General features: G+C 42.2%; 2 protein-coding genes across 4 annotated transcripts; one reads left to right on the top strand and one right to left on the bottom strand.

The window, feature by feature from the left end:
- Positions 1–1,145: 1,145 nt before the first annotated feature.
- On the top strand, positions 1,146–13,932 carry LOC133485662 (lysosomal cholesterol signaling protein-like). Of its 3 annotated transcripts, none has more exons than XM_061789724.1 (18): positions 1,153–1,651; positions 2,367–2,514; positions 3,558–3,687; positions 3,757–3,941; positions 4,061–4,213; positions 4,278–4,345; positions 5,171–5,342; positions 5,791–5,946; positions 6,756–6,839; positions 6,914–7,037; positions 7,121–7,205; positions 8,518–8,605; positions 9,041–9,293; positions 9,380–9,445; positions 9,553–9,698; positions 10,510–10,670; positions 10,735–10,875; positions 11,710–13,932. In XM_061789724.1, the coding sequence occupies exons 1-18, from the start codon at positions 1,371–1,373 to the stop codon at positions 11,756–11,758; spliced, it is 2,490 nt and encodes an 829-aa protein (XP_061645708.1). In that variant the 5' UTR covers positions 1,153–1,370; the 3' UTR covers positions 11,759–13,932. The 3 variants fall into 3 exon arrangements, with proteins under 3 accessions (XP_061645709.1, XP_061645708.1, XP_061645707.1); XM_061789723.1 differs by having other exon boundaries at positions 9,380–9,457; XM_061789725.1 differs by lacking the exons at positions 10,735–10,875; positions 11,710–13,932 and having other exon boundaries at positions 1,146–1,651; positions 9,380–9,457; positions 10,472–10,666.
- Positions 13,919–21,045, bottom strand: LOC133485665 (transmembrane protein 41A-B-like). Its single transcript, XM_061789740.1, has 5 exons — positions 20,265–21,045; positions 17,003–17,153; positions 16,584–16,745; positions 15,406–15,544; positions 13,919–15,319 (listed from the first exon to the last, which is right to left on the bottom strand). The coding sequence occupies exons 1-5, from the start codon at positions 20,405–20,407 to the stop codon at positions 15,102–15,104; spliced, it is 813 nt and encodes a 270-aa protein (XP_061645724.1). The 5' UTR covers positions 20,408–21,045; the 3' UTR covers positions 13,919–15,101.
- Positions 21,046–24,789: the final 3,744 nt, after the last annotated feature.

Here is a 24,789-nt window from a genome sequence, read left to right as displayed (position 1 = left end):
ATCGGATTGCACTTCAAAGCAGCATTCACTCATCTATCACACAGTCATACATAACAAATCCAAATCATTTCTGAGTGTAAACATCATTTATATGTACAAAATGATTTACAATGTTGACCCAATTAGCAGTATGATGCAATTCTGTGTGAAAATGTTTAATGCAGCGTTAAAAAAAAAATTAAAAAAAGTATTCAAAATGTATTATAATGTTTATATTTAATTGGAGGCTATGTGTAGTTGTAAAGCTGTGTGTGACAAAAATAAACACCCGCTACTCTGTAGTTGAATAAACAAGCACAGAAAGCAAGGTGGACAAGATGTGGATCAAGGTTGACGAGACGTAGATCGAGGTGGATAAAATGTGGATCGAGGTGGATAAGAGGTAGATCGAGGTGGTGGAGAAGGCAAGAAGGATCTTGAGTGGACATCCACGTCCACTGCCCCTGTGACCCCCCCAAAGCCAACAGCGATAACCCGACTGGTGCCAGTGTCCTGCTCCCGCTGGTGTCTTCTACCATCTTTCTTGCACTCCGTCCCTAAGAGGCTGTTGTTGCTGTGCGGCCTTTCTTTCTTTCTGTCTGTCTGTCTGTCTCTGTCTAGCTATCTATCTATCTATCTATCTATCAATCAGAATCCTCTTTATTTGCCAAGTATGTCCAAAAACCACACAAGGAATTTGTCTCCGGTAGTTGGAGCCGCTCGAGTACGACAACAGACAGTCAATTGACAGAGAACACTTTGGAGACATAAAGACATTGACAACAAAAAAAACAGTCACTGAGCAGTAAAGGGTTGCTAGTTATCTAGTAATGCTGGTACATTATTATTATTTTTTTGGACAATTGTCCTCCAAGCACTTAGAGCAGTTCGAATGACTAATGTTGCAATAGTCAATATCTATCTATCTATCTATCTATCGATCGGTCCACAGCCCCAGCCTTGCCACGCCCTAGCATCGCCTCCATCCAATCGCAGAGGGATGCGGATTCACCTCTCGCCTCTGATTGGCCCGCTCGCCTGGCAATCACTTCCAGCTGTCAGATTCAGAAATCGCCACAACTGCTCTCTCGAAAAATAAACACCTAGCTTGACACCTAGCGGGACAGTCCACGGACAAGATGGTGATTTAGGTAACAGAGGTAAGCATTTAGAAGGTCTAAACGGAATAGGATGTGCCATATTCTTCAACTCAAGACACATCAACGCTGTGAACGTCGGCCGGGCTTGACGTGCCTTGTTGTTTTTAGCATAAGCGCGGCGCCGCTAAATGAGGGCTAAGCCCTTTTATGGAGTTCCCGGAAAAGCGTTTGAATGTATGAATGGAAATGGAAGTCGTTTCATTTGACAGCTGACGTTTTCGGCTCACGTTAATGCGCCGCCTGAAGTGCGTTAACGGAGCTCATTTCCGAACCCTAGCTCCGCCGTTTGCCTCCGTCCACCACCGGGGTGTTCCTCTGCCTTCCACAGCAGCCCCGGCCGTCGCCATGGAGACAGCCGGCAGCTACGTGCTCATCCACGGGAGAAACCTCTCCCATAGCTCCCCGACGAGCCCCGGTGCTGCTGCTGCCGGGCCTCATATGTCCATCGACAAGCTGTTCCCAGCCCTGCTCGAGTGCTTCGGCATCATCCTGTGTGGATACATAGCTGGCAGGTGGGATTTCCTGTTCTTTATACATTTTTGGACAAAAATACATTCATTTGCGTGAGTGACATTGCCAGGACCTTTCGACCTTTCGACCTTTCGGGGGTTCAGCAGTCAGGCTTGCGAGCAATACAATGGAATCAATACGGTCGTAAAAAGGACTCGTTTTTCTTCCACAAATTAAAATAAAGAATGTAATGTTTCTGCAAACTTTTATTAAATCTAGTTTTTTGAATGAAAAAGTGAAAATCTAATACATGGCTTGGCGCATCCCAAAAACCCGACAAATAAATAAAGTACAAATTTGTTGGGTGACGTGAACATTTTTTCAAATTTAGTCCAATTATTATTACTTGGAGTGTGCTTAAAATCAAACGACAATAATAAATCCATTTCCCATCATTTTTCTATGCGAAGAATTGAAACGTTTGGGAAATGCTCATAGCACTGTCATTTCAAAAGCCAAATAAGGTGTTGGAATGATTCCGAATAATCCATCAATCCTTTTTCAATCGCAGTTATCCCGTAAATATAAAATCCACAATGTAAAGCACAACTATTATACACACTAGTGTGTGTTTGTGTCCTTAACTGGGTTGTAATGGTCGCAAAAAAGTGTCACTTTTGACACGCAGCTTTGTGCTTACGCACCCTTAAAAAGGAAAATGAAAAGGTGAACTATAAACAGGAATGTGAACTTGAGCGTTTGTTGGCCCCTGCACAGGGCGGACGTGATCACGGAGAACCAGGCGAAGGGTCTGGGCAACTTTGTGTCCAAATTTGCTCTCCCGGCCCTACTGTTCAAAAACATGGTGCTGCTGGAGTTCGGCCACGTCGTCTGGTCCTTCCTATGGAGCGTCCTGGTCGCCAAGGTCAGCTTCTACTCCGGGGCTGTCAAACTCTTTATGACAGCGTAACCATATAAATGGATGATTGCCTCATCATATTACATGCACACAAAAAGTTGATGGATAACTCGTTTTGATATCCAAAGTAAAGGAAAACAGTTTATTTTCAAAAGTGGTTTGGTCGCTTGCAATCTCTCAATGTTATTAAAAAGTGGACATTTTGTCATTTTCGAACAGATTTGATCAAGAAACAGGATGTACTGTAATTTCCCGTGTATAATGCGCAATCCCCCCACCCCCCCCCCCACATTTTTTTAAAATTAAAAGTCAATAGTGCGCATTATGCATAGGTATAGGAGAAAATGAAAAAGACTTTTACATTTTAAATGTATGCCGCCATCCAGAGGTTATGAAAAAGCTGCACACTTGCATTCCAATATGACAGGGGTACACATGACTGCATATATGTACAATTATGCTCATACGTTTACATAGCCAGGCAGAATTTGTGAACATTTTTATTTATAAATTTTTTTTTTTTTTTTAAATACGACTGATGAGTGAACGACATCCATCATTAATTTCTTTATGGTTATGTTTTGTTTAATGATAATGCTTTTGTGAAATGCTTGACAGTTAAATTTGAATCCCATTCAAATCAAATTAAATGTGTCTCGCCTGGTCCTTCATGGTTTCTTTAAAGAATTGTACACATCTTATAAAATTCTGCTTGGGTAATCAAACATATGAGCAAAACTGTGTGTTTTCTAATTTTATAAATAAAAGGGCTGTGAATTTTAGAATAAGAGCATGTAAATAAAAAGAAAGTCTGTGTTCAAATAAAGTGCTGAACTTCAGAGTAATTATTTTACAAAACTAACAAAATACAGATAATACTTATACGTAGGTTGAAGGGTTTACAGAATTTTTAGGTCAACTTTGGGGGTACGTATTATACATGAGTGCGCATTATACACGGGAACGTATGGTAGACGTGCATGGTTTGCTTTTGCGGGCCACATAAAATGAAGCGGCGGGCCGGATCTCAAAACATTGTGTGTGTTTAGGTGGCTGTGTTCACGCTAGTGTGTGTGCTCACGCTAATGGTTGCCAGTCCGGAAAACAGGTACGGCAAAGCCGGCCTGTACGCCATCTTTGCCACGCAAAGCAACGACTTCGCCTTGGGCTATCCCATAGGTGAGGTTCCGCACGAAGACGCGAACAGTATAGAACTCAAGTTCTTACTTACAAGTCGTATTTCGCCAGTGGATGCTTTGTATCGGAGCACGTACCCGGAGTACCTGCAGTACATCTACCTGGTGGCCCCCGTGTCGCTCATGCTGCTCAATCCCGTCGGCTTTGCTCTGTGCGAGGCGCAGAGGTGGAGGAGGCGGAACGACCACCGCGGGGAGCGAAGCACGGCCCGAGTGCCGGCGGTCGTCGCGCTACAGGTACCGCGTCGCTGTCGGTCGCGGTAAATGCCGAATCTCATAACTACTCATAATCGACATACCGTACGTTTAAGTCATTATCCGTACGAGGGTTAACCCTCTCAAATTCTCTTCTCCAGGTGTTCAAGAACCCGATCGTGTTCATGGTGGTCGTGGGCATCGCCTCGCACTTTGCGCTGGGCCAGAAAATTCCCGACGTACTGTCCCAGTTCATCGACGGCCTGGCCAACTCTTTCGGAGGGGCGGCTTTGTTCTACCTGGGCCTCACCATGGTCGGGTCACGTTTATTTTGTGCGTTTGAAGCGGGACCGACAAGGCTTCACGTTTGCGTTGCAGGTTGGTCAGCTGAGGAAACTGACGCGAGACGCCGGCGTCGCGTTGATTCTCCTCATCACTGCCAAACTGTGAGTGGGAATTTATATCGAAAATCATGACGACTGGGGGAAAAGAACCAGGGCAGCAGGGCAGCAGGGCAGCAGGGCAGCAGGGCAGCAGGGCAGCATCCAGCGTTGTTGAATGCTTTCAATTCTCTGAATTTCAGCAAGCTGAATTCACTTTTTTAATTTGATGGTCTTTTTGAAAAATGGTGTTAGTCATGATAATACAGTCACGATTAGATGAACATTTGCAACACCAATATTATATTTCTCTCAATTCATGTAATTGTTTTCATTTCTAAAAATGAAATTTGAAGACAAATTTACAGCACCAATGTCTTTTTGTATTCAATTTAAAAATCGAAATGACATTAAAATGGAGACCTCCAATATCAGATGCATCTCTAGATAGCTAATTGAATTTGATCATAATCTTTTATTTGAAAAAAATAAATGTACAAATCTAAATTAGATAAACATATACGGCACCAATATTCATCCGTGTACCGCATTTAAAAAATAACTTGACAGCACTATTATCCTATTTATCCCTATAAAGTATTTGATTAATAATCATAATAATTAGAATCATGAAAAAAAATGATGTGTATGTATATATATATATATAATATAAACATCCCAAACCAACAGTTGAATAGTTCAAATTCAAAAGCGTTTCCATTTTTGTGTTGGGTATTCTAAGTTAACGTATTAGGCAATCACAAGGCACATTTTCAAAATGTTCTTAGAAAGGTCTTTGATGTCACTTAATCGGCAAACTCTCCTAACCGTTTTTGTCGAAATGGCGCTTGACCGCTTTCTGCGTTTGACCTCTTCAATTTGTTCCGTCAGTCTGCTGATGCCGTTGTTCTGCAAGGACATGATGGACATTTTGGACGTGGGTGTCAACAGCACCAGCGCCAACCACACCAGCTTGTCCAACTTTGCCTTCCTCTACGGCGTCTTCCCGAGCGCGCCCAGCGTGGCCATCTACGCCGGCCACTACGGCATGGAGCTGGAGGTGGTGAGTAGCCGAGGTGGGAGACTCGAGTCACACGACTTGACTCCAGTCAGACTGTGTCACCTGTCACTAGACAGCTACACCTCGCTAACTTGGAGTAGTGTCAAAAGCTTCATTTCGTTCGGGCGATTATTTCAGTAGTTCACGATTTCCCCCCCCAAAAAAAATCTCTCTCTATATATATATATATATGTAGAATTTGTATGACTATGGCTTCTAGTCAAACAAAAACCCCAAATTCAGCTTTTCAAGAAATATTAGGTCACAAACAATCAAGAAACATTGAAAATGATTTTGAATGTCGAAATGAGGCGGGAATTTGTGTTTAATGAAGCTACGTCATGCTCGCATTCTCCAAGACACCTCTGAAATGTTTGCATTTGTATTTCATTTGGATACATTTTAGCATCCCGTTGTTAAGCACTCACTTTGCTGCGGTGTCGCCGGTCAGGTGACTTCGGGCATGGTCATCGGCACGCTCCTCTCGGCGCCCATCGTGTACGTCTCGGCCTGGCTGCTGACCATCCCGCTGATGGACCCGGCGCCTCTGGTGGCCGAGCTTCAGAACGTCAGCTTCGACATCAGCGTCGTCTGCCTGCCGGCGCTGGTGCGACGACGACGACAAGGCCGAAGCGAACACGCTAACCGACAACAATATTTGTTTGCGGTCCCAGCGTGTATTAGGATTCAAGCCCGATTAGGAATCGCAATTAGTGCAGTTACAAAATGGACTCAATTTCACGAGAAAGAGAAGACATAGAGATGTTGTAATTGACTTATTTATTTATTTCTTGCAAACTACTACTTTTGGTTCAACTTTATTTGTAATATTAGTCATAATCATAATAGTAATATTTGCAAATGATTTGCAACAGGGTTAGAAATGAAAAGTGACATCATCACATAAGCTTCAAAACTGTCAGCATGAGTTAGGAATTCATTTTTGAAGTAGTGTTTTTATATGTGCATTGTTATATTATTATTTATGTTATATAATATATTTTCTCGGATTAAAAAGAATTTCAATTTTCTAAATATCAATTTCACGATTATTATTATTTTTCAAATGACCTATTTTATAATCCTGTAAAAATTAATGATGTCATTTTGTAATTATTCCTACATTGACTTTTACTTCAATGTTTTGGTTTTTTTACAATTTACTTTTTTGATTGTCAGCCTGGTTGCACTAAGAATTCACTTATTTTGTATTTTTAAAGTCATCTTATTGATTTGAACTACATTTATTTCTTAATTTTAGTCCTGATTAGGAAAAAAACCCCAAAAGTGGACAAAGTGGTCTGTACAAGGTTAAAAGAAGGCTAAGATTTGACCAAATCTTTTTCAACAATCCCTTGATTTCCGGAAGGACACTTCGGTTTGTTTTACACGTTGTCCACGTGTCCGTCCTTGCAGGTTTGGACAATCGCTGTGATGCTGCTCAGCGGGAAGTTCAAGCGGCTTCCTCACCTCTTTGCCTTAAATCTCTTCCTGGCTCAGGTGAGATTCAGTCACCTCGACATCAGCTCTGGAGTTGGATGTGGTAACCTGATTGGCATTTGCCCTTGTTCCAGTTCCTGGTGTGCGTGAGCATGATCCTGTGGAAGTTCCTGGCCCGAGAAGAGGATAATGTGGCGGGCAAAATGCTGGCGTTCGCGCTGCTCTACGGCTCTCTGTACAGCACGTACCTTTGGACGGGCGAGTGTGCACGTCTACACGTTGAAACGCCGTCGCCGATCCGCATGCTAACCCTAAGCGTCTCTCCTCTATTGCGCTTTTAGGTTTAATCCCGCTGTGCTTGGCTCTGACCAGCAGAGACGATCTGCTCAGGCTTCGGCCGGCCATTTTCCTGATTCTGGGTTGGGGGTGAGTTCCACAGCAAAGAGCACACGATAGGGATCTGTTGCACCTGTTTTGGGAGAGCACAAACAGATCTTCTCTTAAATCGTCTTTCCCCATTGAAATGAATGGAAATGCCGTTAAGACGTTCATTTCGGCTTCTTCTGGTGTGTGTTGGACTTGGCCACCGGGGGCGCCATAATACAATCATCATCATAATAAGAATAATAAGAAGAAGAAGTTTCACAACTCCTGGAGTAAGTGACTCTGTAAACTGCAGTGATATCAGTGGTTTTTCGCAGAAGAGCATCAAGACTATATACCTGCGAGGATTGTTATATTGACTGTTGTCGTGGATTGTGTGCAAATGGCCATCGCTTAAAGCGTTGCAAAACTGCCACGTAGATGCTATTTGTTAACCTGTCTGCGGTGTTTCCTATTGTGTTAGCGGTAGTATTAAGCTATCAGATAAAGAGTGCTAAGCTATGTGCTTGTTTTAAATACGCTTGTAAGTATTTTGCTTTGACAAACTGTGGCAAAAAACAGGTTGAAGACTTTTTGGGAAGGTTTACCATCTGCTGCTTGTGTGTGAAGTGAGTTGAGTTCACGGCCAGCATGTAGATTTCCAAAAGCAACTGTGATGTAACACACATTTTCTCTCAGTCATGTAATGGATGACAATTACAAACATTCTGAAATGAAATGACTTCATCTCGTTCGATGTTATTAGTTACTCCCTAACAGGATTTAAATAAATAACACGTATGTGAGAGGCTTTTGCTGTAAACCTCTGCATATTCGCGGTTAAGCATTTATTTGGGACCCTATCCTCCATTGCATACTGAAAATCTGTCTATTCACTGATTTGTGCTCAGCCCAAAGCCATGAAAGGGTTACTTTGGCGCCATCTGGCGAGATCTTGTTGACACTGCCATGTTTCCGTCTGGGTTGTATATTTATTCCAATTTGTGTGAAATGCCAAAAGGTGAGTTGAATGACGTTAATACCGTTTGAAAAGTGCTAGTCCGCATATTCATTTGCCCATGTGTGATGTCATGTCAATGTGTAGTAAGTAGCGCGTTATGTAGGCGATTATGCGAGCTAATACTACTGATGATTCTCATGTGAAGTTGGCTTGTTTATGTTGAATACAGTTGTACGTGGTGTTGGTACTTTATGATCCTCTCCGGTTTAAGTGCTTTGCCGCCATCAATTACAAACCCCTTTTGTGTGGGGCGTTAATGATTTTTGTGGCTTTTCACTATTTGCGGCAGGTTTCGGTTCCCTCTCAACGAGCCTTTCTCGTCATTTTGTTCATTTCTAATGCGCACGTTGGCAGGGTTCCTTTCTTTATGGTGGGAGGTCTTTTGTTAGTCGGCCAGAGGACCGACTCCATTGACTCTGCCTTCTTCTACAGCAAAGCTCAGGTAAGACAAACACCTTCTGACACTTTTCTCTCAAAGTACTATGAATGAATTGATGGGGAAAAAAAAAGTAATCATCAAAGTGTGTTGTGAAGGCTCTCTCTCTCGTGGTACGCAGAGAATCAATGGTTAAAAGGTTCAAACTGTGCGTTATGATAGTGGCTTGGATTAAAAAAAAAAAAAAAAATTCAATACAGCACATTTTTTTTAGGTACAGTTCAGTTGTATCTCACTTTAAACGGCAATCAATTTGCATTTCATCTGTTCAAACATTGATTTAGGTATGGTTTTTATTGAACTCCTGTAATACATTCGAAATGAGTATGTATTTATTTTTCCATTTTCCGATATTTAAGTGTTACACAGTGTTATTGTCCCAAATGTGCATAATGCCCTAAAGTGAAGCAAAGCAAAGTGGGTGTCCATTTTGATGCGCAGATTATCAGCACAGCGGCGGTGCTGGCAGTCAGCCTGGCGCTGGCTGCCGTTTCTCTGATGGGCCTCAGCCAGGGAGACCGGCGGGAGCAGAGGGGCTACCACGTCCTGAGCCTTGCGGCGCTACCCGCCTCCAGTGAGGAGCAGCTGAGGACCCCTGCCGGTGTGGAAGACCCACTACAACAACAACAAGAACAACAACAACAACAAGAGCAGTTAGCGGAACTTTCACCTTCTGCGTGCAGTATTAACTCCGGTATCAGGCTTTTGTTTGTTTTTTTGTTTTTTTGAGGGAGGATCATTAGGAACGGTGTTACTCATTGACAATGATTTTCATGTTAGACCTCCACACGCCTCCTCCGCTCCGGTGCATGCCGGATATGATCACCAGCACGCAGAGAAACCATGGTAACAGCACAGGCAAGAAGAAAAATGTGATCGTGTTGTATATGGCTAGAATTCCCCTTCGTTGATGATGATGATGATGATGATATTTGGTGCAATGTTCTCTGCAGGCCACGGGCAGCAGCAGCAGCGGAGTTGGTCCTCTTCAGAACACCTGCCGAATCTAACAGCACCTGAGCGCCGACAAGCCGCAGATGACAAGCAGACCGTCAGACACGTTCTGCTCTGTCTCCTGCTTATTGTCAGCCTCTTAGCGGTGAGAATTCAATCTTATTTTATGTTTACAATATCTCCTATTTTGAAGGACTTTTTATGTAATAGTTACATTTATTTGATATATTCCTTCTATGTAATTAGTGTTTTTTCTTAATTTTAACTCATTTCAAATTGTATTATATTGAACTTGCTTGCAGTGAGAATCCAGTTATTTTTCTATATTGATTTATATATCTTAAATTGATGTTTTAAATGTTATAGATATAGATATATTTCACTATTGAGTGTTGATCTCTTTTTTCAGTTCAATTCATCAGCGTGCTATGAATGAGAATTTTTACTTTATTTTTTAAAATTCCGTTATGTCTTCATTCGATTTAGTTTTTCTTCTTGTTAGGGTTAGGTGACAATCCAGTTATTTATTTTTCTAAATGGCTTTAAATTGTTACTTTTATATCAAATTATGTGTCGCCATACTAATAATAATGGTAGCAGACAATGAAATGAAATGGACTTATTTTTTTGAAATGATTCTTTATTTTCTTATTTGATACATTTTTTTTCAGCTAGGTATTGAGGAGAATTAACTTTTTGAAATGTCTTCTAGTTAAGTGTTAACAATTTCATGTAGTGTATTTCTTCATTTTCTTCAATCTTTTAAAAAACCTTTTCATCATTGTTTTGAGCAGAAAGATTTCACAATTGAAATGTTTCTTTTCAGTCTTTTTTTTGTTTAGTAGTTTTTGCAAATGTCGATTTCAATTCTTTTTTTTTTTTTCATCGGATTTGACGAGAACGTTCCTCTCCTGTTAGGTGGTGACCGGCGAGCGTCTTGTTTTGTTTTTGCACAGAACCTGTCGAGCTGCCTGTGGTGGTTGTTGAACAAAGACCCCGGCCGTCTGTACTTGGAGCTTCAGTTCTTCTGCGCCGTGGCTAACTACGGCCAAGGCTTCCTGTCCTTCGGGATCTTCGGCCTGGACCGCCACCTCATCATCGTGCCCTTCAAGAGGAGGTGAGCGTACCGCCGACCCCGACGCCGGCGCGGCGCTTTCGCGTGACCGCTGCGCTGCCGGCAGGTTGTCGGCGTTGTGGCGGGGACGAGATGCGGACCGTAACGGTCCGGCGGGAGGAGCTCGCGAGGAGGTCCGGCTCACCTGCACGCAGTTTGTGCGCTACCACGAAGAGCACTGCGTGCAAGGGCTGCTCCATCTGCGCAGGTAGGGACCAAAATCTTTTGGATTTATTTATTTTGGAATATACAGTATCAAACACAAGTATGGATGATTTATTTTTTACATGGCGACATGCATATAAATTCACTAAAAACATTTGTGTGGACATTGCCTTACTTTTCTCTCTCTCGGTGTATACTTAAATAATGAATCATTACTAAATATTAAAGTAGCATTTAAGAAGACTACATTTATTATTAATCATCAAGGCTATAAAGGTGAAAATAAATACAAAAATGAAATGCATACAGTCAAGAAATTGATAAATTGTAAAACAATAATTCTATGAGTCTATATAGACATAAATTAACCACACGTGTATTCATTTCTTTAATACAAATAAAAATACATGCATTATTTTAATAGCCCTCACCACTTGAAAGATGAAACTAAAAAATAACATTCAAATGTCATTAATTCTAAAATTTCAGAAATGGATACAAACTCTTAATAAATCAATTTAGACGAGCCACAAATTATGTACATCATGACTGTATATGCATTTATATCTAATGCATTATAAATAAACAAACACTGAAAGATGAATTGTGTACATTAAAATTGAATAAAATGCATTTATTTTTTAATCAAGAGAATTTGTCATTCAGTATTACATTTTTAATTTGACTACTATTTTAGGTTTTGTATTGTGCCTTTCAGCTTGCTAGCGTTGCTAATTCAAACACACTTGAATTTGTCCTTTTCTGACCTTTACTTTCCCAGGCACCGTAAAAGGGGTCTCGAGCGCATTTGTTTCTCCTCTGTCCGTCAATTCTCTTCCATCTTCCATCTTCCATCTCTCTCTCTCTCTCCTCGCAGTGCCTCAGGAGAGAGCGCGAGCGCTTCAGCCGGTGAATCGTTGCTGTGACTTCGCCCGAGCACGACCGACACCAGTGCGACGTCTACCTGACCCGTAATGGCAGCGACCGCCGTGACGTCCCCCTCAAAAGTGCCTTCAGGTGTGCTTCTTCCATCCCCTGCGATGCTCGCTGACTTGAACTTCATTTCCACCCGTCAGTCATCTCCCAATCTACTGTCTTTATTTATTTTGAATGCACCGTATGGACACATTAGGTACACCTTCTGTGGATATCAAGTGTACACACCCCTGTTGACATGCCAGGATCTTACAACGCAATTAACAAAAGTCTTTTTGAGAGGGGAAAGTACAAAAAACGGATTGAGCTGTGGTTGCATAAGTGTGCACACCCTCTTATAACTGGAGATGTGGCTGTGTTCAGAACTAACTGATCACATTCAAACTTTTTTTTTTTTTTTTTAATGGGATTCAGCACCCATCTGCCTCTGCTTAATCCCAGATAAAGTTCATATGTTCTAGTAGGCTTTTCCTGACACTGTAGATCCAGTATATGGATGATAATGCTCAACGGAAGCGCATGAATCGAACAATGTTGAAGTGTTTCTGTTTGTATATTTTACGCTGAAAAGAGCCACTAAGTGTCACCGTGTGTCTTCGAAGGGGCACACCCCTACAGTTTAATTAATCAATACAAATAAACTAATTCAATGATGATATCATCATGTAAACATCAATTCAATAAAAAGCGTCGGCCTCACGGGTTCGGTCCCCGGCCCCGCCTGTGTGGAGTTTGCGTGTTCTCCCCGTGCCTGCGTGGCTTCTCTCCGGGCGCTCCGCTTTCCTCCCACATCCCAAAGACATGCATTGATTGGGGGACTCCGGGGTTGCCCGTGGGCGTGGGTGTGGCCGGATGTTTGTTTGTATGTGCCCTGCGATTGGCTGGCGACCGGTTCAGGGCGTACCCCGCCTCCTGCCCGATGATAGCCGGGATGGGCTCCGGCACGCCTAGCGCGACCCGCGTGAGGAGAAGCGAAGCGGCTCAGAAAATGGATGGATGGATAAATCAATGAGTGTGAATCATCAACACGAGCGAGCTACAATCAAAATGAGAAACACAAATAAAACATTCACAACTACATCACAAATGAAAAAAAAATCTATTTAAGATTTAAATACTGAATAAAAATGTATAATCAATAAGACATTTTGAAAAGTAAGTCTATTCCCCGCCCAGCATCTAATAAGGCTTACGGAACATAAATTTCATTTTATGAAATAACAATAACAAAACCAAAATATACGCTGAAAAAAAAAAAGTCAACATATTCAAACTAATTATTTGCTTACTTTTGCTTAGTCGGAGGTTTTTTCCTTGACGTGTACTCCATCATACGGAGATCGGTTTCGAACATTTTGGTCTGCATATTTAACTTCGTGAGAATCGCGAAGGGTTGTGAGGTGCGGTAACTTTTGATGACACTTGAGCATCTTTTGCAAAAGCATTTTTGGGCTGCAAATGAAATGGGACATTTCAAAATACAATACAAGTCAATTAAAGACACTAGTAGAAATAAAAGTTCAGAAAATAAAGTCAAGAAAAAAGAATATATTGAAAAGAAATTAAATGAAAGCTATAAAACAGTCAGTTAATTCAGGGCAATCATTTGTAGTTAAACCAAAAAGTCAAACTTGATTTACTAAAATTAATAGAAAAAAAAATATATCTAATTTACCAATCGGTTAAGTCAATGAATTCAACAAAAAAGAGTCAAAACTACTCACTCTCTGAAATGAATGAATGTGAGTCGACGTCGCCCAAGTTTTGTTTGCCTTTTTCCCCCCACTTCTGTTTAGCTGTTTGACTTTAGAGTTTCTGCTCTTGTGAGAAATATTCTTTTATTTGAAAGCACTGGACAAATTCAACTACTGTACTGTCCACTTCCTCACGTTAAGCTGCTCATTTGTTTAAAAGGTGACTTGATTCCCATTCAAATGTCTTTTTTTTTTTTAACACTTTAATCCAAATCAGTGTTTAAACAAAATGGCACATATCCTGCTCATGATCTCCCACCAATATATATATATATATAAAAAACAAATATCATTGTGTGTCTTTACATTGTTTACCGATGGCACGTAATCTCCGGCAATGTGAAAGGTCTGTGTGTGTATGTGCATGACGTGGACAAAATGTAGAAGAATAAAGAGTTTTTAATAAGTGAGTTTTATTGTCCGTTGCCCTTGACATGGACTTACAAAAACAAAACTTAAGAGTTGCATTTTTTAAACGGTTACAAAATGTGGTCAAAGAAGAAGAGAACGACAATCTCTCATCCTCAGAGACACAAACACACAGATTGTGTAACAGAAGTACACGTGCGCACGGTTACTTTCAATAAATGAAGTATTAAGACGTCTAAGTGCTTCACAGAGAATGTAAATAAACAACGTAAAAGATAAGTGCTTGTAAACAGCTGTAGTTTCAAATCATCTTTGCTTGAACCTGACATTCCATTTGCAACTTTATAAAGTTAAGAACAAGCGCTGGATGTCAACACACATGATGAATCCTAAAAATCATTTCATTAGGTATACCTTCGCAGTTGAATGAGCTTAGTGTATTATTGCTGTTGTAGCGACGGTGCCTTGACTTTAAACTTGAATCCGTTCAAGCCGCCCAAAACAATGACGTGTTTTTAATAAAGGGGGGGAAAAAAGGGACTTTAACCAATGGTGGAGCGACACACACAGACTTACAGGCATTTATTCTTGATCCTCTGCAAACCAAAACAAACCTTACTGAGGAACTAAGATGAGTGGTGACTGTATTGTACCGTCCCCCGCCAGGCGGTTGGCAACAGATTAATGGCACGTCCGTTCATTTTAATGGGGAAAGATGATTTGAGATGCGTGTTTTAGGTTATGTGGTGTCACGCAACAAATTAAACTCATATCTCAACGCACCACCGTACCTTAAATGTGTTTTAATATGTTGAACGCATTTGGGAGAGGCAAAACAATTTGACTTTAATGTCTCTCGATATCACAGTTTTTCATCTATTGCGCATCGGTATGGAACACGACCCCACCATAACCATAAATAAATCAAGCGGATTCACCTAGTTGCAGATTTTGTTTCCATTTTCCTTTGGGAGGGGAATCACCCCTATTTTTTTTCTTACCGGCGGTATAAGAATTTTTGGGGTTAAAAAGAAAAAATCATTTTTCCAATGCACTTATAATGGCCGTCAATTATTCGCGGCCGGTCCCGGCCCCTCTCCACAGCGAATAGCGGCAGTCCACTGCGCATCGATCACAGTGACGTCAAGGTCGGCGGTGTAAGGTCCACCGGCGGAGACTTCCGGTATGAAAAGTCCTCGTCCTACCTCCGTCATCGCCTCTTCCGATCGTCCTCCCGTGTTCCGTCCGCGCCCTCCACCTTGAGGTGAGCTCGGCCATAGCGTTTGATGAGCGCGCCGGGCACCAGCGCCGCCAGCGCGACGGCCAGCAACTGGGCCAGCGTGGCCCACGAGAAGATGTCGTCCAGGGAGCGGACCTCGGAGAGGATGGCGCCCGTGCGCACGCAGATGAAGTTGTAGGGAATCAAACCTGGGAACGGCAAACCCGGGGGAGCGCTTTTTTCAGGAACCGTGCGTCAGCGATTTTGTGCCGCGTGGATAAAGGGGCCTGCTCACCGATGAAGACGGAGAAGAAGAAGATGGACATGGAGATATTGAGGACCGGACAGGTGATGTTAAGGAACCAGTTAGGAGTCATGGGGAAGAAGCGCAGGAAGAGGAGGAAAAAGAACAAGCTGCTACGGTTTTCCTCTACCTGACAGAGCAGGAAGAGATGGGAAAAGAGGAAGCAATATGAACGTGGAGACTATATTGAGCAATCTCCAGGAAGAGTCTTGGAAATGGAAGACCCCTGAAAGAAAAAGGGCCAAAATAAAATGACTCTACAATTGCAGCCGCTTTAGAGTGAAATATGTTAAGACTTCCTGTGTCTTTCCTGCCATGGCTTCTTGAGACTCGCTCACGTGTCTCCTAGTGAGAGGCATGCCAAACACATTGGCCCCAGGGGGCTGAATTGTCTAAATCCCATTAGAAGTTTGTCTTTGAATGACCCCTAGTAGAAATAGCAGTGTAACAACAAGTGGCCGCCATTCTTGGTGGAATTTTCACAAATAAGAAAAAACTCATTTTAAACTCCTCTAAAATCGTCCATAACAAATACATTCAGGAGAAAAACCAATTCATCAGCTACTCTGCCATTTCTATATTTGCTAGAAATAGCAAAAATGACCCGAAAGTGGCAGCTATAAATCAAAACAGTAGACTGCCTGTGTATTCCCGGGAATGGCTTCTTGAGACTTTTGTCGTGGGTTCACGCATGATAAACTTGCCTACCAAATTTCACGTTGCTAAGAGAAACTGTTTTTTAAAAACTATTCCAGTAGGATGAGTTCTTTTTTTTTTTTTTTTAGAAGGACTGCTGGAAATAGCCAAAATGAGCCTCAAGCGGAAATGGAAGATTTCCGGTGTATTCCTAGTAATGGCTCCTTAAGTCTGATTTTGTGGGTTGACTCACGATAGATATGCTTACCAAATTTCATGTTGCGAAGGGAAACTGGCTTCAGGGGGCTGATTTTTCAAAAATAGTTGAAGGACCACTGGAAATTGCCAAATGTACCCTCAAATGCCTGCTTCAAACCACAATGGCTGACTTGTTAGGTCTTTTTGTGGATTTAATTATGATAGACGTGCCTACCAAAATGTCATGTTGCTCAGTGAAAATGGCTTCAGGGGCTGAATTTTCATGACATACATTTTCTTTGAGATTCCCCACAGATTCTGCCTAGCAACCATACCTTCCTCTGCAGCAGCGCCACCTTGTCCGGGAAGATGCGAACCACATGCTGCTTCCCGAAGGCGGACGACAGCAGGTAGCAGAACGTGGAGCCCGTGGTGGTGAGCAGCGACGCCAGCGCCAGGCCCTCCCAGGGTCCGAATATGGCGCCCGCCAGCATGTTCTGACACGGGAAACAATGAAAAGAAGGTTCTGGATTGAGAGACAGAATGGCAGAGCGGGGATTTATTCGCGTGTCCCTTTCATACAGTGAGTCTCGGGTGTTCAACGTCAAACCGTTCTTACGCAGAGGCAGTTCCACCTCTGTCTGATACTACCTCAGAAGGCTACAAGTTTGCCGGTCCCCCCCATTACGTGTCGGACCTTTCAAACAGACAAAGTTGGGGCAAAAGCCAACTTCGAAGGGGGCAAGCGTCTCACCAGGAAGGAGGATCCGGGAATGGCGAAGGACTGCTTGTAGAGGTATGCGCTGCAGAAGAGCAGCAGAACGTAGCCGTGGTGCTCCCGCTTGTAGAACCTGAGCATCTCTGCAAGCTCCCGCAGTTCGTCCAGATCCGACGGGAACTTCAACCTGGAGAATGGGGAAAAACCACAAACTTCAGAGAGCAGTTCAGCAAAGCACTGAAAAGAGAATATGGGAAGTGACGTCACGTTCAAAGCGATAAGACTCCACTGTCAACAAAAGACACTTGTATGATACCGGTATTTCTTAACTCATTCACTGCCAGCCTTCGCAGTTAACATGGATATTTGACTTCTACGGCCGTCAATGGCAGTGAACGCCTACAATTGAATCTTTAATAGTTAAGACTTTACCAACCGTTGCTTAAGTTAAAGATTATTTATTTGTTATGCTTGAATATGACTTATGACCAGTAGTTACCTTCATTTTATAACTTAAGAATGTTACAAAAAAAAAAAATCGGATGGTCACATGACAGTCAATAGTTGTTAAAGTTCATAATTTCGTAAGCCTAAAAGCATATTTGAACACTTTTGGAAAACAAGAAGAAAAACAATTTATAGCAAGCACATTGGTATTTTTTTAATCAATATTGTAACAGTAAGTTAAAAATTATTTTGGAAATTATGCCACTTGGCTAATGATTTGTGATTTTTTTTTTTTTTTATGTTTTAAGATATATTGCTAGTAGTTTTTGTTTTTATACTTAAAAAATACCCCATTCAAACGATGTGTACCCATACTTATTCATCGCAGCTTCCAGGACCAAAATACTATGATTGACAGTCTAAAGATAGTCCATATTAATAGCCTTGTAGGGAAATGTCAAAGTTGGATTTCTTTTTTAATGCACATAAATTGCACTCGCCCAAGTATCTTTAGTTAGGTGATTTATTTGTTGGGTGGTCGCCACTGGGCAACACAAGCTGTGTGTGTGCTGCATGCTGGGAAACGGAGCTATTTTGGACTCTTTACAGCAAAGGAAGCGACTAAAAATGATCAAGGATGTTCTGAAAATGTTTGAGTACTTGACACGCATTTGTGAAGTGGCAACTAAAGACAGTCGTCCACTTGCCAACGAGGAGCGAAGCGGAGTGTTAACGCGAGGGAGCTTACGCATTGGGTGAAAATAAAAGTGCCCACTGTGACACATTTCCCTCCTGAAATGCTGAACAAGTTCGTGTGTGGCGTGCGCGCATTACGACCAATCGCGCGGCCACATGTTGGGCCCGACGACCAATAGGAAGCGGCGCTGATGAGAGGCCAAGCAGGTGCTGGACAAGGCCCACAGGCTTAAGTTACTGACAAGAGGGATTCTAGCGCGTGTCTGTGTGTTTTTCTACCCTCTCCTCACATCTATTTATGTCCATCACGCAGTTGAGATTTAAGACAAAATGAATTGGCACGTCTACCTCAAAATGTGGAGTTCCCGGGTTCAAATCTTGGCCCCGGCGTAAGTGTAGGTGTGAATTAGTGTCCGTCTACGTGTGCCCTGCCCCCTGCAAGTGGAGCTCCTTTCACAAGCACAATGAATACATACATATTTGAGTCCCGTCAACTGCATCGTGTGAGGCAGAACCCCGCCGGCCCAAAACATAACAGAGCTCATAGCGGTGAGTTGTCTTTTGATTTAACAGCCGTTGCTTGGCCTTTTTTTTTTTTTTGCTCTGCCAAAATTGTAGTTGCAAACAAGCTTCGGATACACCACCACTCGTGTCGTGAAAGAAAAGGTACTGTAATTAAGGTACTGTAGTGCCCTCGCATGTGGACAAGGAGCGCCATAGTCACAGATGCATTTTCAGCCGCTTATTAAACGGACAAACAGTTCAACACAAAAATGAGAAAAAAGGACTCCAGCTCTGGAAATCACCCACGAGGCCACATCCCTTAAAGCAGGGGTGTCAAACTCATTTTTCCCGTGGGCCACATTGTTGGTACGGTTTCCCTCAGAGGGCCGTTATGACCGTAAATGTTTCGTTTCGCCTCATCATAGCATTCAGTGGCGGGTTGTCAATACAGGATGCAGCCCCACTGCTCCCAAGTCACCTTGAAAAGGATGTGATTTCATGAAAATGAACACATTATATGTATATCTATTTTCACACGAGTAGAATACATTTAGTGATGTATAAAGTTGCTTTGTTTATCTCCTGTTAATTTTATGACCCATCTTCCGATTAAGGGCGCATTGATGTTTACTCGTTAAATGTTTGACGTGCAATTGGTTCTCGTGAAATACAAAAGATCTTGCGAGATAGGGCATTGGATTCCATCGGCCTTTAACGTTAAGCAGGGTTACTGTTAAATCCTCCCGCCCCTATCAATTTACTGTAAAAAGGGGTTTGATTTTATATATCATATTTGTATGAATAAAGGACGTGTTTTAGCAAGAATCATGGAAGTTGACGGAAATTATTTGTTTTCGCGGGCCACATAAAATGATGTGGTGGGCCGGATTTGGCCCCGGGGCCTTGAGTTTAACACATGTGCCTTAAGGGCACACGTTACACAACATGGCAGCTGTTCTTTTTTTTGACTCAGCTTGCCCCAACGTACAGAAATGGGGTGCAAACCCACGCTACCTACTTCCGTATTCGGCAAAAACAGTTTGAAGCACTTTTTCTCGGCTCCAGAATGGTGGAAGGGGCCGTGACAAACAACACGTAGGAACTTAAAACGTCGACCGTGTGTTTTTTTTTTTTTTTTTTTAAAGAGATGTCAATAGCTGGTGTTTAGGCTTTCTTTGTGTTTATATATCATGTTTGTATGAATAAAGGACATGTATTTTACTTTTGTCCGAAAACACATGCCATAAAGAAAACTCCGAATACTCATGTCATCAACCCGTGGTCATGCTTGTTAGCCCAGCATTGACAGGAAGTCCACTAACCTGTTTTCCGGGTTTGCTCACATGACGTTCTTTATAGTCTTTTCTGGATTACACATTTTAAACCACTTTGTTTGTTTATGTTCTATTACGTTTTTAAATACAGTGCTGATTTTCTTGATTCAAAATGTGTAACAAAAATGTTTTTAGGGGCTGAAACGGATAAATGACATTTCAATTCATTTCAAAAGGGCCTTTGATATTGCCGGGTAATACAAGAAAATTTAGTTGACCAACGAGCTTGCTCACCCGAACAAAAACTCGCAAGTCAAGGTATACTATTAAGAATGAAAATTAAAATAAGAGTGAGTTGTCCGTTGCACTCGACCTACTTGTAGTAGTGGGGCTCCGGCTCGGGCTCCCCAGGCGAGGCCGGCCGCAGGTGCTCATCCGCCGGCGGCAGGTGAGTGGAGAGCACGTAGAGGTAGACGCTGGCCGCCGCCAAGGTGGCCGCTAGCCCGGCGAGGGAGCGCATGTCGTCGTCTCACAAGGTTTAGTTGGTCGCTCGGCGACTTGCAGATTTAAGAAGCGAGCCCGAGGCAGGCGGCGACGTGGTGCGGTCCAGTTGGACGACACAGCGACCCCGGGGAGGCTCGGTATCCATTACCCGCTAGCACGCGACTTATGACGGCGACGGCTCAGGTGACACCCGGCTAGCAGCAACTTTCGCTGGTAGGACTCGTTGACTGTTTTTTTTTGTCTTTCTTTTTTCTGCCCCTTTAAACGTGCCAATGTTCGCCGTCGCTTTCCTTTTTGTTTTCTCACCCTTTAAACGTATCAATGTCAATGTCCGTGTAGTGTGTTCTTAAGCGACGTTTTAATGCCATTTACACTCTTAAACTGTCCGGTCGAGTGCCAGTTGACTGGCGGCCAGGTTGTAGTGAGAGGTTCCGGCTACAAGATGGCGGCACGGTTACGAGTTAGCACAAGGGAGAGATGCCTTGTCAATATGACACACTACAGATAAGAGTGTTGTCAACAACCCTGTCAAATTTGAATGGTTAAAAAAAAAACAACACGCCATGTAGGGCAAAAATAAATAGTTCAAAAGAGTACGTCTGTGCCATATCTGAGCAATAGAAAAGTCAGTTAGCCAGTAGAGCTTTGCGCAGTGTTGCCACAGTTGTTGAAAAAGTAACTTTATTACTTTACTGATTGCTTTGTTAGTTAGATTCAGCACTTACCCGAAATACGAAACTGTGTTTGCTTAACTGTACACACAATACGCTCCACAAGTTACAGAATGACATCAGCATGAACCAATACCTTAAATATTAGTGCGTAGCTTGAAGCGACATTCAATTCATGAATTGCTTAATTTGTTTAATGTAATTAGGAAGAAAATGGCACAGTAGTGTTTTGACTTTTTAGATTAAACAATTCATGCATCATGTTTTCATGTTTTAATACATTGTGTGTGTGTTATGGCCAGAAAAAGAAGTAGACTCAAGGAAAGACGGTCACAACTGCTCGGTAGCAGCAGTAATATTATGTTATGCGAATTATCTTATTGTGTGTGATGTGAGTCATGTTATGCTGTCTGTCTACAGTTATGTTCAGGAATTTATTTTTGAACTTTTATTGATCTTGCTCACTGCAATCTGTTATTGCTTCACAATGAAAATGGAAAAAAAGGCAAAGAATGGCAAAAAAATAAATTAGAAAGCCGGCATGTCGGCGGCGCATGGCTGTTTGATGAGCCGTCTTCGTCGTCACCGCTCCCTGTTAGAAAGAAATTTGAATTAGGTTTACGAGACAGACGGGTAACGCAAAACTGTAAAGCATGCCTGAAAATACATTGGAAGTTTGCCATTTTGCTTTGAAGCAGACATTTTGGCCATTTCCTGGGGTACTTCAATAACAAAGTAATTCTAAAGATTTTGTCCGATCGTAGCACGTATTTAAAAGACACATACGACTAGAGACACGGGTGAATTAAAATTGCGAATGGCAGCATTTCGACAGTGCATGGCAGGGTAGTAAGTTTGACGACTCACCTTCTGTTTCGGCCAATTTCAAGATCCCTGTTGAAAGAAAATTTGAATTATGTACACTCGACAGACAGGTAAGGCAAAATTGGGAAGCATGCCTGAAAATGTATCGGAAGTTGGCCTTTTTGCTTTGAAGCAGCCGTTTTGGTCATTTCCAGGGGTACCTTATATCTGTACCAATACTAGACTGATGTGTACAACTCGATAGACGGGTGAATCAAAATTGCGAATGGCAGCATTTCAACGGCACATCGCAGGTTGGTAACTTTGATGACTCACCCGTATGCTCATCTTTTTCTTTGCTCCAGCTCGCTGTTGAAAGAAAATCTCAATTACGTATACCATATTAGACACACGGGTAACGCAAAATTGTGAAGCTTGCCTGAAACTACATCAGAAGTATGCCATTTTGCTTTTGACGTGGTGTTTTTGAGGTGTGTGTTTTTTTTTTTTTTTAATTATTTATTTTATATTTGCTTTTAGTTTGATCCCGTCTCCGGTGTTTCCTCACTGCAAATTGCTGACCCTGCCTTTCATTTATGAACACATGAAAACATTACCCAAGTTATTTTAACTGCATTTTAGCATAGTATTTTAGTGTTTAAAATCCTCTGTAGTGGACATTTGTAGTTATTTCCTCCATTTTGTTCAGGTTTTTTTTTTTCTGTTTGCTGTAAAAAAAAGAATAAGAATAATAATTTCCACCTTAATGGACACATATCTTAGAGATAAATAGTAAAAAAAAAAAATGGTATTGTAATTACCCATGAGCTAATTGGACTGTGAGGTAATTAGAATACTAAAAAAAAAAAAAACACGTTTGTAATCATCTATGAGGTAATTAGAACACCGAAAACAAGATTGGGGAATTAAAAAAAAAAAAAAAAAATGGTGATTGGAGAATATTTTTTTCCCTTGTAGTCACAAGGCTATAAAATAGAATTAGAATCGTTATTTGTCATTAAAGTCTGATTGAGTGAGTGATGGATTGATTGATTGATTGAATGTTGTTGTTTGCCTTTATGTGCCCTGCGATTGGCTGGCGGCAAGGTCAGGATGTAACCGGTCTCCCGTAACAAGACAACCGGGATCAGCTCCAGCTCATCCGCGACACTCGTGAGGATAATCAGTGCAGAAAATGGAGGGATAAACTAGATAGCCCTGTGAATCAAAAGCGGGTTGGGAAATCGGAATACTTACTGTAAAACTCAATTGAAGCTTTGTTCCCGCTCTCTGTTGGAAGACAATTTGAGTTAAGTATACTTGACAGAAGGGTAATGCAAAATTGTGACATAAGCCTGAAACTACATCAGCACTCTGCCATTTTGCTTTTGAAGCGGCCGTTTTGGCAATTTCCGGGGACACTTCAAAGACGGTCATCCTTAAGATTTTGTCTACCAAATTTGAATGACTTATACGAACTAAACGAATGAATCAATATCTGTGGAGCGTTTAAGTTGGATGACTCACTGGGAGGCTTAACCTCAATTAGCGGTCCGGAATTCTGTTGGAAGAAAAGTAAACATTCACGCGTCATTACCCTGTATAATTTGGAGCGCCCCCGACTTCTTTTCCATTGTTTCCCGCTATGAAATAAGGAGCGTACCATCATCCTCCATGGAAGGGAGGCGCGGTATGGATGCCAGCGCCAGCAGCAGGAAGACGACGTCGGCTCGAATGATTGCTTCTTCTCAGTGCAGGACAATGTGAGCTTGCTGTATGCCACCGATTTGACCCAGAGGTCTTATCCACCACGCCGCGTGTGTTTAAAACATCTCAACCGTCCACCCCTGTCGATCTCAACGTTGATCGTATCTTTGTCATTTATTTCCTTCTTGCGTGCCAGCCTGAGTCATGCACTGGCAACAATACAATACATTCATGTTTCGTTCTTTAATCACGTCTGAAACAATAGCCCAGCGTGTCTTTTGTTTTTTAACCGCATCTCAAATTCTAAGTTGCCATAACAATGTCAAATTAATTTACAAACCAGGTGTAGCGGTCTCCTTGTTCAGTATGCCAAATGTTCCGTGTCTTTCTAGTTAAGAGTCCGAGCACCAGCCAGTAATCACTTTATGTATTCTTCTTCTGCGCGCTCCCTACTTTGGGGAACACATCCATCCGCTTTTTGTACTGCTTGTCCTCATACGGTTTGGAGGGAGCCGGAGCCCGTCCGTCCCAGCTGACTTTGTGCGAGAGAAGCAGAGTACATCCTGGGCAGGTTCCCAGCCAATCGCAGGGCACATCCGGAAGTGTCCCGGACATAACGTGAAAGAGGGTCCCCACTTTCTCCAAGTCCCAAGAACCTACCAAGACACTTCATTATTGTGTCACTAAAAATGATTCAATTACGATACACATTTGACATGACACGCTTACTAGAACATCTGAACTTGATTTGGGGTTAATTAGGGGCATTTTAAATGTGCGCAGGTTTGTGCTGACCCCTATTTAATGAAATGAAATCAAATCTAACCTTGTCCCAATCTGCTCTATGCGGAACGTAACGTGACCAACCTGGAAGAAAGAGAGAGCTGACTTCCAGTGTGTAGTGCGCTAACAAGCATGTCTACGGTTTGATTACATGATTGTTTGAAGTCGAACTTGCTAAAATTGTGTTTTCTTTATAGCTGGTGTCTTTGGACAAAAGTTAAATACATGTAAATCATTTATTTATACAAATATCCATCCATTTTGTGAGCCGCTTCTCCTCACGCGGGTCGCGGGCGTGCCGGAGCCCATCCCAGCTGTCATCGGGCAGGAGGCGGCGTACGCCCTGAACTGGTTGCCAGCCAATCGCAGGGCACATACAAACAAACAACCATTCACACCTACGGGCAATTTAGAGTCGTCAATTAAACTACCA

Source organism: Phyllopteryx taeniolatus, chromosome 11, assembly GCF_024500385.1.
Source record: "Phyllopteryx taeniolatus isolate TA_2022b chromosome 11, UOR_Ptae_1.2, whole genome shotgun sequence".
NCBI lineage: Eukaryota > Metazoa > Chordata > Actinopteri > Syngnathiformes > Syngnathidae > Phyllopteryx > Phyllopteryx taeniolatus.
This window is presented reverse-complemented; position numbering and strand designations above follow the sequence as displayed.